Here is a 16,466-nt window from a genome sequence, read left to right as displayed (position 1 = left end):
TTTATCAGGTATGTCATTTGCAAATATGTTCTCCCATTCAGTAGGTTGTCCATTAGTTTTGTTGATTGTTTCCTTTGCTGTCCAGACGCTTCTTATTTTGATACAGTCCCAATAGTTTATTTTTGCTTTTGTTTCCCTTGGCTTAGGAGATATATCTAGAAAGATGATGCTGTGCCTGATATCAGAGAAATTACTGCCGGTGCTCTCTTCCAGGATTTTAATGGTTTCCGGTCTTACATTTAGGTCCTTAATCCGTTTTTTAAGCTTACTTTTGTGTTTGGTGTAAGAAAGTGGACCATTTTCATTCTTTTGCAGGTGGCTGTCCAGTTTTCCCAACACCATTTGTTGAAGAGACTGTCTTTTTCCCATTGCATATTCTTGCCCCCTTTGCTGCAGATTAATTGACCATATAATTGTGAGTTTATTTCTGGGCTTTTGATTCTGTTCTATTGATCTATGTGTCTATTTTCATGTTAGTACCATACTGTTTTGTAATTACAGCTTTGTAATATAACTTGAAGTCTGAAATTGTGATGCCTCCAGTTTTATTTTTCTTTTCAAGACTGCTTTGGCTATGCAGGGTCTTTTGTGGTTCCGTACAAATTTTAGGATTATTTGTTCTAGTTCTGTAGAAACTGCTGTCGGTATTATGATATGGATTGCATTAAATCTGTATATTACTTTGGATAGTACGGACCTTTTAACAATATTTGTTAAAGTCCATGAGCAGGGTCTGTCTTTCCATTTCTCTGTGTCATCTTCATTGTCTTTCATCAATGCTTTATAGTTTTTTGCGTACAAGTCTCTCACCTCCTTGGTTAAGTTTATTTCTAGGTATTTTATTATCTTTGGTGCAACTGCAAATAGGATTGTTTCTTTCATTCTTTCTTTTTTTTTTAATATTTTATTTATTTATTTGACAGACAGAGATCACAAGTAGGCAGAGAGGCAGGCAGAGAGAGAGAGAGGAGGAAGCAGGCTCCCCGCTGAGTGGAGAGCCCGATGTGGGACTCGATCCCAGAACCCTGGGATCATGACCTGAGCCGAAGGCAGAGGCTTTAACCCATTGAGCCACCCAGGCCCCAAACAGGATTGTTTCTTAATTTAGCTTTCTGTTGCTTCATTATTGGTGTATAGAAATGCAACAGATTTCTACACACTGATTTTGTATCCTGCAACCTTACTGAACTCACAGATCAGTTCCAGCAGTTTTCTGGCAGAGTCTTTTCTATATACAGTATTATGTCATCTGCAAAGAGGGTAATTTTTACTTCTTCCTTACCAATTTGGATGACTTTTCTTTCTTTTTGTCTGACTGCTGTGGTTAGGACTTCCAGTATTGTGTTGAATAAAAGTGGTAAGAGTGGACATCCTTGTCTTGTTTCTGACCTTAGCAGAAAAGTTCTGTTTTTCCCCCACTGAGTATGATGTTAGCTGTGGGTTTTTTACATATCAATTTCATTGCTGGTAATCAGTCTGGTAGGACTTCAATTTTTTTGCATTTATTAAGAGTCGTTTTGTGGCCTTCTTTTGAGATCTGTCCTGGAGAATGTTCCATGTGCACTTGAAAAGAATGTGTATTCTGCTATTTTAGGGTAGAATGTTCTGAATATGTCTGTTGAATCCATCTGGCCCAGTGTGTCATTCAAAGCCTTGGTTTCCTTGTTGATTTTCTATTTGGATGATCTGCCCATCGATGTTAAGTAGGGTGACCTTAAAGTCCCCTAATATTATTGTATTACTATCCATTACTTCCTTTATGTTTATTATTAACTGTTTTATGTATCTGAGTGCTCCCATGTTGGGTGTATAGTTACAATTGTTATATCTTCTTGTTGGATTGTATGCTTTATGATTATATAGTGTCATTCTTTGTCACTTTTCTCTTTCCTGCTCAGCTTGATTACATTCCATTACTCTATCCTCCTCCGGGTTGCTGATTCATTCTTCTGCTTCCTATAATCTGCTATTTATTTCATATAGTATATTTTTTATTTCATTTGTTTTCCATTTGTATTTCACTGTTTTTGATTCTTCTTTATCTCTTTGTTAAGGGTATCACCGATGTCCTCCCCTCTTTTCTCAAGTCCAGTGAGTATCTTTATAATCATCATTACTTTAGTGACACCTGGGTGGCTCAGTGGGTTAAGTCTCTACCTTTGGGTCAGGTCATGATCTCAGAGTCCTGAGATTAAGCTCTGCATCAGGCTCTCTGCTCAGCAGGGAGGCTGCTGCCCTGCCTGCCTCTCTGCCTACTTGTGATTTCTCTGTCAAATAAATAAATAAAATCTTTTAAAAAGCTTATAATCATTAAATTCTCTATCAGGCATATTATTTATCTCCATTGTGTTTAGGAACCTTACTGTGGTTTTGTCATGTTCTTTCATCTGAGACATATTCCCCTATCTCCTCATTTTGTTTAACTCTCTGCATCTGTTTCTGTGTGTTAGGAAAGTCAGCTATGTTTCCTGCTCTTGAAAGTAGGGGCTTTATGAAGAGGGCCTGTGGTGCCCTTTAGGGCACTTTCCCCTATTTACCAAAACCTGGCGCTTCAGGGAGGTCTCCTATGTTGTTAGTGGGCCAGGCTGGTGCTGCCTTGTGCTTGAGTTGAGCCAGACCAGGTGTTTGGCAGAGATGCAATAGCACCAAACCACAGAGTGCCTTCCCTGTGTTGTCCCCTGAGAAGCCTTCATTGGTGGGCAGGGCCCACGATCAGACGAATTGTCTATCCCCAACCCATGGTGGAGGCCAAAGCCTGACCAATGTGGTGCTTATCTTTCTCTCTCCCGAGGAGAGGAATCACTTTGGCATGGTGCTGGTCCCTGTCCAGGCTGCTAGCACACTTTTCTTGTGGCTTGTGGCTTCAGTTTGAATGGGCTTTGGCCAAGAGCATATTGGAGGAGGCTGATCTGCCATGTGCTCAGGAGGGAGGTATGCAGAGCGCACAGGTTTGTGCACCAGGGAGAGGGGACATCACTACCTCTGAGACCACAGTGGCTGGGCCAATCCATAAAGCATACAGGGGTAGGGCATGTATTTTTACCAAGGTGCACTTGGGTTTGCTGTGAAAGGAGACCTACCACCACCATAGGGCCAGCCCGTGTGGATCCACAAAGAGTGGGCGGGTGGGCACACAGCTCAACAAGGCATTTGTCCATCTTCCATGAGAGGGTACTGGCTGTCACCACCACTGCCGAGGCCCCACATAGTGCATGGTTTGCAAAATGTGAGGTCTTCTCAGGGAGGGGATCCACAGCACTGGGACTGAGGCAAGCCCAGCTGGAGTGGGCAAATCCCCAGAGCTGGGGAGGAGTGGGGAGGCAGGGAGTAGTGTAAGCAAGTTAGGTAGCAAATGTGGGCACTAAACTGGTTCCTACAGGTGGCTTCAGGTGGCCACGTGTTTATGCCGGGAGGCAGGAGAGGGAAATGACACCTATTAGTATCTCTATTCCTGGAGGACACTCCCTGTGAACATTACCCCTCCAGGACAGGCTCTGAGATGTGCCCCAGACATTTCCCACTTCCCTTTTTTTTTCTTTTATTTTTTTCAGTGTTCCAAAATTCACTGCTCCTATGTTGTATCTCCACAGGCTGTTTCTTGTGCTGTCTCTTTAAAGGCAGGGACTCCGCTTCCTCTCAGTGGCCAGGTTCTCCCAGAACCCAACTTGCTGATTTTTAAAGTTGCAGGCTTAAGTCCTGCTGGTTGTAGTAAGTCACTAAACTTCACCCCCTCTAGTTTTCGAAGCCAAATATTATGGGGATTCATCTTCCCCCTGTGGACTCCCCAGTACAATAGCCTTCTTCTTCCCCTTTTCCACACCCATGGTCCATTTAGCTCCCCAGCACATCTCCGCCCTTCCTACCCTCTTCAATGTGGCATCTTCTCTACATTTAGTTGAGGAGTTTGTTCTGCCAGCCTTCGGGTCATTTCCTGGGTTATTCACACTGACGTCTAGTTGTACCTGTGGGACGAGGTGAGCTTAGGGTCTTCCTATGCTGCCATCTTCTCAGCCTACATATTTCCACATGCATTTTTAAAAAAAGATTTTATTTATTTGAAGGAAAGAATGAGAGGGAGAGAGAGAGCAAGAGGGGGGAAGGGCCAGAGGGAGAAGCAGACTCCCCGCTGAGGAGGGAGCCCAATGCGGGACTCTATCCTGGGACTCCAGGATCATGACATGAACGGAAAGTAGTCACCCAACCAAATGAGCCATCCAGGCACACTCCACATGCATTTTAAATACTCTTTCTAGGATCCATCCATTCAGAGTTTAGACTACACACTTATAAAATGGTGGTAACAAGGGGCCCCTCTGAGTTGTTGGATTACTGTGATTCAAATTATACTTCTTTCTGCTTATCTGTATTTTCTAAGTTTCAAAAGATTTTTTGTAAGAAAACAAAATTAACAAAAACTTAGGAGATCAGAAGAAAAAGAAGACAGATTCTGCTAGTTAAAAAAAGAAAGTTTAAAAGTACTCCTTAATTTCTTAAAAGTCATAATCTCACGAATTAAAATTTCAAAAATATATGCAACTCTTCAGAAAAGCTGGTCAGAACTTCATATGACATCCCAGGTTATACAAATTCCACTCACACAGTAAACAGGATACCTGTGAAACATGCCTATGGAAAAAATTCTACTGAAAAATGCCCAGTGGTTAGCAAAGTCAAGAAAATAAGAAGAGTGGGAACGTTCTATCTTCATTTATTAACCTTTTCCTATTTTAATTTACCCCTTATCAGCAGTTAACCTTCTGGGGGTCATAGATCATTTTACCCCTCTCATGCACATAAGTACTGTGCAAACACTTCAGGTACCTCTTCAAACCAAACGTTTGAAGACATTCTCTGGGCCAGTGCAAAGGCCAGAGCCCTGTACCTCCTCTCTGTGGGGTCAAGCACAAGTACACAGAACACTGGGTTCCCTCATCAGCTAGTGTCTCTGTGTGCTCCTTTCAAGAAACTTATTCTGCTGAAAATATTTTTCTAAGGGCAGCCCTGGGTGTCTCCAAGAGACAGGCAAGCACATCCATTTCCTTATGACGTCAGAGAATTATCTATCACCAGCTTTACCCAAAGTAAAAGGAAGGAGGGGGTAAAACAAAGGCAAGCAGCAACTTCTTTGTCTTTTGGGAGAGCAAACATAAGTTCCACATTTTAAGGGAGCCACAAATGACTCCTCTAGACTGTACCTCATCAAGAGCCACGTTCTGAACAGATGTTGACTGGTACGCAACATTTCTGATATAACCCATCAGCTCCAGGAGCCATTCCATTCTCTTCAACACACCTGAAACAAAAAGAGGTATTTTCTTACCAGACCACAGTTTTCCTATGAAATGTCCAATAGATCAGTACTAGCCACCATGATGAAAGCAGAACAGCTGAGGAGGATTCCATGAAAGAGTAGCAAATCCTCTTGCCATACCTGAGACTTGGGATTTGGTAGGAGTTCTCTGGCACTATTCACATCAGATAACTGTAGTTTTGCCTTTATTTAAAAAAAATAATTTATTTTTCAAAAGTACACATCTGCTAATGATAAAATGCATTTGTTGGAGTTTCTCTCTCTCAAGGTTATTAAACACACTAGGAGAAATCTGGCGTGCCAGCTAGCCAGAATGTTGACTCTTGGCTAGTTAGTTGTTTTTATGGTCTTCTTTACTTACATGTTCCCATTTTATGCCAAAATCAAAGAGAAAACCTACCCAAAGACATCAGAAGAAAAATAAAAACCAGCTATTATATAGTAACTGGTCAACAAACGTTGGCATAAATACTGATTCTTCTGTTTTTATTTTTTAAAAATGAGTGTTCCCAGCACAATAAAGCTTACTTGGGAAGGCTGTCAAATTTCAGTGAGTCAGAGGAAAATGGGAACTAAACTGGAAGGCCAACTAGTGAAAACCAAAGACAATATCAGATTTATTTCAGTTTACTTCATGTTATCTTCACGCTTCCTTGGAAGTACCTAGTAGACTTCTACCTGATAAATACACTTTTGATTTAGAGTGAAAAGAAAATAGTTTTTCATCACAGGTTCATTTTTCATCAGCAGGCACTGATGCAGAGATGAGACAACCATCTCAATTGCCAAAGAGAAGAATAAATCAAAATTTCCTATCTAGTCCCAAAAAGGGTATTACAATTATGTCTGCCAGTTTTCCTCATCAAGAACTGAGGAACATACAAAAAATCCAGAAATGTAACTAACCCGCCTGCAGTCACTAGGAGTTCCTCACCACACCTGATCTATTGAAGCAGGTGCCGTTCAGACCTGACTATAGGCCATAAGCAATGTAACCAAAGGCTCAGGAGGAGAAATGGCAGAGCTCATTATTATTCAAGAGTAAAGGTCTATGATGATCTAAAAACTCCACCATATGAGGACACCTGGGTGACTCAGTGGGTTAAAGCCTCTGTCTTTGGCTCAGGTCACGATCCCAGGGTCCTGGAATCGAGCCCTGCATCAGGCTCTCTGCTCAGTGGGGAGTCTGCTTCCTCCTCTCTCTCTCTGCCTGCCTCTCTGCCTACATGTGATCTCTCAAATAAAATCTTTAAAAAAATAAAAATTAAAAAAAACAGAAGTTCCACCGTATGATTCATTAGCAGAGCTCCTCACCCCTGAGAAGTTCTCCTACAGAATAACAATTTAATTTTGTTGTCGCTGCTTTCCTCTTTTTGTTAGGTAACCACCTCAAAGTCATTTTCCTGAAAACATCAGGCAGAATCGATGGACATCCTGGTTGGGAAATGGAAGCAGGCAGAATCGATCTGATCCACTCGTTTATAGACTCGAGGGCCTGGACAGCTAAAGACAATAATAAAAATCACCAAGAGACCTATTCCCATCCTCGGGGTGGAGGTCATTGAGTTTTCACTGGTCTTTTCATTTAAGGTGCTCTTCCTATGGGGTAACAAGAGCTCTCCTCGGTCACGAAGCACTAAACTCCCTTTTTAGTGGAGGAAACAGTTACAGGTTAAAAGGGATGGCAGATCCTTCTGGTCCTGCTGGTTCCCCAGGCCGGCCTCACCTGTGTTGGCGTGGCTCGCGATTCGAGCCTGGTAGAGGCTCTGCAGTACCATCCATGCCAGAGTGTCTTTCTCCTGGTGCTGGATGGCCGCACTGAGGATTTCCATCAAGCCCATCAAGGGGAATCGTCCTTGAGACACCAAGTACAGTCTGACAAAGGCAGCCTTTTCTAGGCTGCTCTGCAAAAAAGCAAATTGTTCGGTTACTATTAAATTAGCTGAAGTCATATAAAACCTCGGGGCAAGGGCAAAACAGAAAGGGTGAGTTGAAAGTTGATTATTATTCCAAATGCTAAAACCACTCATTTCCTGCAGCACGTGACCTGCCTGCCTGTGTGCTGTATTTTAAAATGAATGTACATATCGAGCATTATAATGTCACCTCCTGTTTTCTCCTGAAAACCGTCAGTGATTTGGGGGTTAATTGGTGATGGTATTTTGTACAAATACGCAAATAATAATGATTATTTGTACAAAATAATGTGCATATTTGTGTATTTGTACAAAATAATGATGATGATGATGATGATGATGAAGATGACTGAAAAATGCAGTACTCGTGTGCCAGGCACTACTCGAAGCACTTAACATGGATTAATTTGGCAGTTCGCAAAGTGCAGTGCACAGACCTCTGAGGGACCCCAAGACCCTTTTAGAGGCTCTGTGAGGTCAAAGTATATTTACAACAGCACTGAGGTCACAGTAAGTCACTGCATTTTTCACAGCCATTTGCAATTTTTGTTTAAAATAACTTTTACCTAAAATACCCTTATAAACAATAAAAATTATTAGTTTTATTAAACCTTCACCCTGGAGTATACATCTTTTTAACAAAAGGGATGATAAAATGGCAAGCATGCATAAGGGACTTCTGGTGCCTAGCCAAGTATTACGGTTGTTTCGAGGGAAAACACTAAGTCTGGGCTGTGAACTGAAATAGCCATGTTTTGTGGGACACATCTACTTGGAAGGATCACTGATGGACCAATGATGGCTTTTCAAACTGAGTATTTGACGGACTTTTTTTTTTTTTTTTAAGTAGAAGAAAGTGAGACTGTCACCTCAAGGAAATACTTCACAGTACTTGTTAGCAGTGACAAAATCTGAGCTTTCAAGTGACAATTAGACTTTTGGAAAAAATTTGTATTTGCTACTATGAGTTGGCAGTTTCCCAATACATAAAAGACTTTTCTGATGATTTTAACAAATGTGATGTTTGTTTGGTAGTGTATAATGAAATGCATCAACATTTGGAAGATTTTCAAAGCTCAGTGATTCAGTATTTTCCAAATGATTTTGTGATACCATACCCGGAGCGGAAGCCGGACCAATGGGTTTTAATACAACAGACTATGTGAAGTTCACTGATAGGGACTCAGACTCCACATAGTGCCAACTACCCTGAAGGAAACACCGTTTGTTGAGTTCTGTTGCAACATCAAAACAAACAAAAAAAGATATCCATAATTATTTGAAACTATCAACACGCTCTTCCCTTTTCTACTGACATCTTTGTATGAGGCTCGATCTTCCCCACATACTTCACCAAAATAACAGCACAGACTGAATGAAGCAGCAGCTATGAGAGTTCAACATTAAAGAGATTTCCATTAAGCCAGACATTAAAGAGGTTTGCAAAAATGGAAAACAATACCATTTTTTATTTGTTTTCAAAATTTTTTCTTATTTGTGTTAAGATGCAATGGGTTTATTATTACTTTTAAGTAAATATTTTTTAAATTTCCCAATTTTAATTTCTAATATGGTAAATATTGAAAGATATGATTATTTAAATTAAAGTCTTTTGGAACCCTCAACAGTTTGTAAGACACTAAAGTAGTCCTGAGACCAGAAAGTGTGAGAATTCCTGTACGAACCACTGAATTTTCACACCACCTTACGCAGATGACAACCAACATCCTTCCTTTGTAGAGGATAGTAGTAAGCACAGACGTTAAGTAACTTGCTTATGGTCACATGCATGGCTCAAGGCAGAGTAAGAACTGAAACTCAGGGAGTCTGAGCCCTTCACTACTTTATTCTTTCCAGAAAAGAAGACATTGACCTCAGTAAAATGCACTAACTCTTTTGGGAGCATAAGAACACTATTCAGTTAAGTTCTAACAAAAATGTTCTAAGTGGTACTTTAGAAACCCGGGTGAGGGGGCGCCTGGGGGGCTCAGTGGGTTAAGCCTCTGCCTTGGGCTCAGGTCATGATCTCAGGGTCCTGGGATCAAGTCCCACATCCAGCTCTCTGCTCAGCAGGGAGCCTGCTTTCCACCCCCACCCCCCCATCCCCCGCCTGCTGCTCTGCCTACTTGCAATCTCTGTCAAATGAATAAAAATAAAATCTTAAAAACAAAAACAAAAAAAAACCCGGGTGAGTAACCCAGCAACCTTCAGCTCCAGGTACCATGAAGGAAATTATATGCATTGCTACCAACTATATTACATGAATATAATAATAACAGGATATAATAAATTACATGAATGTGATCATAAGGATTACAAATAATCACTGAGTACTAGCCTTATGTCAGATATTTTTCTAAGAACCTACCATGGATTAAGTCACTGTAGCTCTCAAAACAACTCTGGGAGGTAGGTGTTAATATCTCCCTTCTATAGATAAGGAAACCGAGGCAGAGAGAGATTATGAAATGTAACCCAGGTCACATTGCTAGTAAATCACAGAGCTGGATTTCAATCCCCAGCATAGTCCACTCTCTTAAGCATTTCCTTAGACTGCTTGTCTTCCCTTAAAACAAACTAATCTCCAAAATGCTGATATTCCAAACACTCTAACAGGAGTTCTCAAACCTCAGGATGCAGCACTATCACCTGGAGGGACTATTAAAACACAGACTCCTGGACCCCACCTCTGATTCAGCAGACCTGGCTGAAGTGGGAATCCAGAACTTTCATTTCTAATCAGTCACCATGCTTATGCTGCTGGCCCAAGGAACACATTTTGAGAATCACGGCTATACAATGCAGCAATTCAAGGATTCAACTGGACAGGCACACCTGTCATCAGGTGAAATAAATGGTAAGAGGTCTACCAGCTGGGTGAGGGCTCACAGTTCTTTAGATCTCTGCTATCATCTGGTATGTAGATTTGGCATTTGTGTAATGGCATTTGTATGTCCACTGGGATATACTTATACTAAAAAAAAAAATTCACTATTTATAGGCAATTCAAATCTAACAAGACATGTATTATACTAGCTAAATGTGCAACTTTACTGGTATCTTATTCATTCATCCTTTGGGTGTGAGTATGGGAGTACTTGTTGGGATGTCTGGAGGCTCAGTTGGTTAAGCGTTTGCCTTTGGCTCAGGTCACGATCCCAGAGGCCTGGGATCGGGTCCCACATCGGGCTCTTTGCTCAGTGGGAAGGCTGCTTCTCCCTCTTTCTCAGCCGGCTGATCACCCTGCTTGTGCTCCCTGACAAATAAATAAATAAAATCTTAAAAAAAAAAAAGGAGTATCTGTTAATTATCTTGTGTCTGGGCTAATAGTGTTTGTTTTTCAAATAGACACCTTTCTTCATTACAAAAGGATAATAAGTAACAGGTGAAAGAAAATCAAATTTAAGAACTACTTATTTATGCCTTCCATGCACCAGAAAGTTCTTCAGCCAGAATATTCCCATTCTTAGGGATTTTTATTGAAGATGTTGTCCTATACTTTTGTTTGCCCATAGGTGACACGAACATGATCTTGACAAAGTGGAATTAGGTTAAAATGTTGTTCATCCATCTATCCATCCATACCACTAGCCTAAACATGAGATCCCACAGTGAACACAGAGAGCTTCCTCAAATCAACCACTAAGAGATAATGAAGTAAAACTAGCTTCCGTCAAAAGGATACTGTAGTCACCTCTTCAATTGTAACCCCCACTTCAGTAATGGAAATAAATGTATAAATACATTCTTACCTCCGTAATCTGGGCAACCCGATTGGCTTCATCATCTGTCATTTCTGAGAGGCATTTTGCTACACTGACATACAGCTCTAGATCATTTCTCTGGCAAAGAAAAATCACAAGCATGTCAAAACACAAGGTAACATAACAGATATAGTCTCCATGTTCTGACAAATTATTAGATTTACTTATTTTCATGAACAGCAGCTTATGAGACATTAATCAAACCAAATATATGGCCAATTTTTATCATTTAAAAAAACATCTTTCTGGGGTGGCCTGGCTGGCTCAGTTGTTAGAGCAGGTGATGCTTGATCACAGAGTCATGAGTTCAAGCCCCACACTGGGCATAGAGTTTACTGAAAAACAGAACAAAAACCACCTTTCCTATTATTTTATTTATGTGGCTGTACTTATCTGTGTGGCTGTGCTTTTTTCCTCTTATCAGAATCCATCGTTCCAAAGAAATTTTTTAATTTCTTTGTAAAACTACAATTCAGGAATCTGTTGGAGGAGCTGAAAGGCTAGGATTATGTCACTTGATATAAGTAAAATATGGGACATTGTGCCCAAAGAGTCTCCAGGCGCAATGTGGAAGCACTTCTGAGCCCGCTCATCTTCTGCATTTGGTAAAAGGCCCAAGGGCGTATTTCCTGGTGTAGCACTCGTTAACCCAGCAGCTCAGCTTGCTCCCAACTTTGGTTCTAAATGTTCAACCTCAATTTAGATCTTGGAAGCAAACACATTCCTCATGAAAAATGCGGTTATTTCTTCCTAGCCTTCCTGCCACATTCTTAAAGCATACACCTCCCTGCTTTGCCAAAAGGGCTTTCAAAAATCCCAAACATAAATTGTCAAAGTGCAAATATTTTTGTTTCTCACCCGAATCTTATTTGGCAGAAGGTCGAAAATGTTTCCCGTAGCTTCAGAGAGCAGACTCCAGAGGTGGTGGGTAGGGCTGGGCAGCTTCATGGCCTGACCCAGCCCCTGCAGGGCACTCGTGCGCAACTCAGCCTGGGCAGGCAGAGAAGCTGCTCTAAAAACGGGCACCATCACATTTTCAACGAAGCCCCGGATCTGTTCGTCAGAGACATGTTTTACCCACAGAGGCGTGGACACCAGGAGGTACTTCTTGATATTCACCTGGAAGCAAAAGAAAAGAGGTCAGAAACAAGCACATCTAGGTTCGTGGTGCTCAAAACCTGGAGGCTGACCGTGTGTTTGAGAATAGGATGAGAGAAGAAAGGTCCGTGTTACTTCTTGGCCCCACAGGGCCCCCAGCCTCATGGTCCAATGGGCCACCGAGGCATGCAATTTTGGTTGCTGCTGCCAGGACTTGTGACCCACAGTGACTCGTGGGTATAGACAGCATCTGCCAATCCACCCGTGAACCACTCCGCTTAAGCCATGGGTCTTTTTACAGGGAGGAAAATACTGTGCTACTTCTCAATGTACATGACAGCTGCTGTTCAGTCCTAACGCACTGAGCCACCCAGGTGCCCCAGCTGCTGTTCAGTCTTAAAAGGTCACATTCTCTGGCAAGAACCAAAATCCTGAAGATGAAAGGCTCCTCTGCAGGAAATGGACTCATCGGAATACCTGATATTATTAATTTCTTCTTCCAAGAAACATAAGGAAATCAAAGGGACTGGCATGCCAGGACCATTGCAGACCACACAAATGGGGACATGACCTTGGCTTCCTGGAGGTCATGAGAGCTGAAAAGGGGGCACGGTTTGAAAATAGCTGGTGCCAGACATGTTAAGAGAGGAGGCCGAGAAGTTCTTAGGAACACATGTATGCTACCAAAGGAGCAGCGAGTCAGAAAGAAGTGGTCTTAAAAAAAAAAAAAGGGAAAGAAAACCTGACACAGCCCAGTAAATTTCAAAAAAAGTATCAGCATGGCTGCAAGACTTAGCTAAACAGTTCACTGGAAAGAACATGCCATTCCTGATCTTTTTTGTAAATGAGAAGATATATAATTAAGAAAATGAATTCACAAACTTCATTTGTTCATTAACATAGATAATAAGAGTCCACAATCATGGACAAATGCCAAAAAAGTAACAGGGAAGTGGGAGAAGAACTAAATTCTAGAAAGATTTTTGAGGTAAACAAGACAGGCTGTTTGAGGTACACCTGACTCAAAAGGAAGGAGAGGTTCACAGAACAGTGTCTTAGACACAGACTTTGGAGTCAGCCGGACTCACTCCTGTTTATTGGCAATATAAATTTTGTTTAATTGCAACCTGCCGCAGTTTATCAACTTGTAAAGTGGAAACAAAAAAACTCGACTTCTCAGAAATGAAATAAGCCAGGCATGAAAGACTTCATATTGTATGATGCCTTTCTAAAGAATTTCTAAAGCTTATACGAAATTTAAATTTATTAGGAAAGTTCTCTAAAAAGAGAAAAACTATAGAGACCAAAAGCAGATCAGAGGTAGCCTGGGTCTGAGACTGGGAGTGGGGATCGTCTCCAGGTGGGGACAATGCAGTTTTGGTAGGGAGTGATAGAAATATTACTGGGGATGGACGAAAATGTATAAGTGTCCTGGAGCTCATCAAATTGTACGCTCAACACAGCCATACTTTATGGACGATAAATTATAACTCAAGGTTGAAAAAAGAATCTGCCAGAATTGAAGAGAGCTTCAGTCTGCTGTCCAAAACTTCTCACTGAGCACTTACAAGTAGCGGGTACCTAGCAAGCACCGGGTACTGGCAGCCGGATGGGAGGTGCTTGGGCCAGACACCTCACGGTCATTGCTGACACGGGGACGCAGCCCTCCGTCTGTCCCCCTTCAATTAAGGAGCACTAGAATACATAGCAGAGCTTAGAAGACAAAAGGACGGGACAGGAACTGAAGTTAAAAGGCCGAGGAAGAAATATGAGAACTTTACACTCTTTTCAAGGAATTAAAGCTTCCTGAAGAGTAACAGGATCAGTTAATTTAGGATCAATTGGTAAACCTCTAAGGAATCATGGAATGTGGGGTTTTTTGCTTTGTTTGGTCCTAGCTTTGAATATATTCAAATTTATACAATTTGTTAATTTTGCATTTTTAAACAATCTGGCTCCTTCGGTCATAGATACTGGGCTACGTTACTTCTTCCTCAGCACTTGGCTCAAGCCAAACATCCCGGCAGAGATGTCTCCTCCCTGCACATACACGCCCCGCCCCCCACCAGCACCCTGCCCCGTGCCTCTAACTTGATGCCTAACAAAACCTTACCAAGCCTTCAGGGCCCACCTGAATTGCTGCCTTTTCTGTGAAAGGGAGGGATCATAGATGGATTTGCCATTCTCTTAATACCTACTGAACCAACATCCTGCATATCCTAGGGATAAGCCGAGGTTTCACTAACACCACAATTTTCTAGCTGCACGATCTGGAGAAAGGAACTTTAATATCTCTGACCATCATTTTCCTTTTTCCGTAATCAACGGGAGCCGAAAGCACGAACGCCAACAGCTAGGGAAGAGGTCTGAATCACATACTCTCCCAGTCTGCTGGCCAGCGACTGCCAAGGCCCTGAGTTTTAGAAAATCACATCTGTCCACTCTTGACTTTGAGACTGCACACAGAAATGAGCATTCCTCTCCCCCAAAAGAATCGTATCCGCCTGCTGCCCAGCACCCTTAAATGTGACTTACGCTCAAACCGTGGATCAGTGGCGGCATCACCCACAGTCCCAAGAGCGCAGCTGCATTCTGGGATGACTGCGCCTGTGTCACCATAATTTCAAGGCACAGCTGCTGGATCTCTTCCCCTGCAAGAGTAGACAAGAATATAGGTAATACAGCTTCTCCTGGGACTCACTGTCAGGCTTCCATGTCTCAAATCAAAGTGCCTGCTGGTATGACTTCTCCCAGGAACAGTACTTGAGTGAACCAAAAGATATGCCAAGTGACCTTTCCACTATGAAGCAAAGATTGTACCCACTGGCAGCAGAGGTTTAAGTCTTGGAACTGACAAGGGCCATGATCTCGCTCAGGAAATTTCTCTTGTGATGTCCTAAGAAATCTAAAGAATCTAATACTAACAAAAACTTGAGAAAAATTCTAGATAAACTAACTCCCTGTCTCTGTTTTCCCCTCCTCTCCACCTTTCATTCTGAAGACAGAGAAATCTGTTTATGTCCAGAAGGACTTAAAAATGTAGCCACATGGGGTGCCTGGGTGGCTCAGTGGGGTAAGCCTCTGCCTTTGGCTCAGGTCATGGTCTCAGTGTCCTGGGATCGAGCCCCGCATCAGGCTCTCTGTTCATAGAAGAGCCTGCTTCCCCCTCTCTCTCTGCCTGCCTCTCAGCCTACTTGTGTTCTCTCCCTCTGTGTCAAGTAAATAAATAGAAATCTTAAAAAAAATAAAAAATGGTCACCACATTCTCTTGCAGTCCAGACTTTTATTAGCCCGATTCCCATCAGCAAGCATATTTTCCCAACCAGACCTTTTCTTCTTTTTTCTAAGGATTTATGCTAAAACACAAACATTTTTAATACACCGCATAAAAACAGGGGAGGCTCCGGAGAACATACTTTTCAAACGAAATCTCCAGAAACACGGTACGGTGACATCATAGTTATAGAGGTATTAGGTTAAAATGAAAGCATTTAAGTGCAAAACCTGTGTATAGTCAAAATCATCTTTGATTATCCTTTCAGTTGTACATAAATTACAATTTACAAGTCTTTCTGCATATCATATGTAAGCGAGCACCCCACTGTAAATAACAGAGCAAACACTGCAAATACACACACACACAGAGTAATACAGCACTGTTAAAAGGTGGTTCTCCCCAATCTTTTTCTTGAGGTGGGGGGGGCAAGTACATGGGATTAAATCTGCATACGCTAACATCATAAAAGAGGCTGTGGTAGGTGAATGAGAGGCGTGTGCTCCCTCTGTCTCTCCTCACAAAGTATCTGTGGTAAAGAGAACCTCGGCCCTTAAAGATGCTGCCATCTCAATGCCTGGAGTTGTCACTATGTTGTGTTACCCTGCTTGGCAGAGGAACTTCTGAGAAGTGATTGAGGTTAAGGACTGCTGAGGTGGGGAGATTATCCTGGATTATGCAAATGGACCCATTAATCACATGAGCCTTTAATGTGGAAAACCTTTCCTGGTTGTAAGGAAAGAACTAGGAAGAGGACAGTGTGACAAGGTTGTGGCTTTGAAGAGGAAGAAACAGGGGGACACAAGCCAAGGAATGTGGGCAGCCTCTAGAAGCTGGGAAAGGGAGAGAAATAGATTCTCCCAGCCTTCGTCTGCTTGGGCTGCTCTAACAAAATGTCACAGAACGGCTGGTTTATAAACAATAGAAATATGCTTGTCATCGTTCTGGCAGCTGGAAGTCTAAGATCAGGGTGCCAGGATGGTCGGGTTCTGGTGGAACCCTGTGTCCCCGGCTGTAGAATGCCAACTCTCGCTGTGTCCTCACACTGCGGGAGGGGCTAAGGAGCTCTCAGGGGCCTCAGAGGGCTCCACACTCATGACCTA

General features: G+C 42.1%; 1 protein-coding gene across 3 annotated transcripts in view; it reads right to left on the bottom strand.

Moving 5' to 3' along the window:
- The window catches only part of FOCAD (focadhesin), a 302,554-nt gene that overhangs the window by 6,468 nt on the left and 279,620 nt on the right, over positions 1-16,466 (bottom strand). For 2 of the 3 annotated variants that reach the window (XM_004761826.3, XM_013061093.2), the window contains 5 exons: positions 14,625-14,740; positions 11,850-12,110; positions 10,980-11,069; positions 7,038-7,215; positions 5,196-5,293 (listed from right to left, as the gene is read on the bottom strand). In XM_004761826.3, coding sequence (XP_004761883.1) covers positions 5,196-5,293; positions 7,038-7,215; positions 10,980-11,069; positions 11,850-12,110; positions 14,625-14,740 — 743 coding nt within the window. The remainder of the gene's footprint in view (positions 1-5,195; positions 5,294-7,037; positions 7,216-10,979; positions 11,070-11,849; positions 12,111-14,624; positions 14,741-16,466) is intronic. The other variant, XM_045079668.1, reaches the window with a different exon arrangement.

The sequence above is a fragment of the Mustela putorius genome, unplaced genomic scaffold, assembly GCF_011764305.1.
Source record: "Mustela putorius furo isolate JIRA1106 unplaced genomic scaffold, ASM1176430v1.1 tig00000421_pilon_pilon_pilon, whole genome shotgun sequence".
Lineage (NCBI taxonomy): Eukaryota > Metazoa > Chordata > Mammalia > Carnivora > Mustelidae > Mustela > Mustela putorius.
This window is presented reverse-complemented; position numbering and strand designations above follow the sequence as displayed.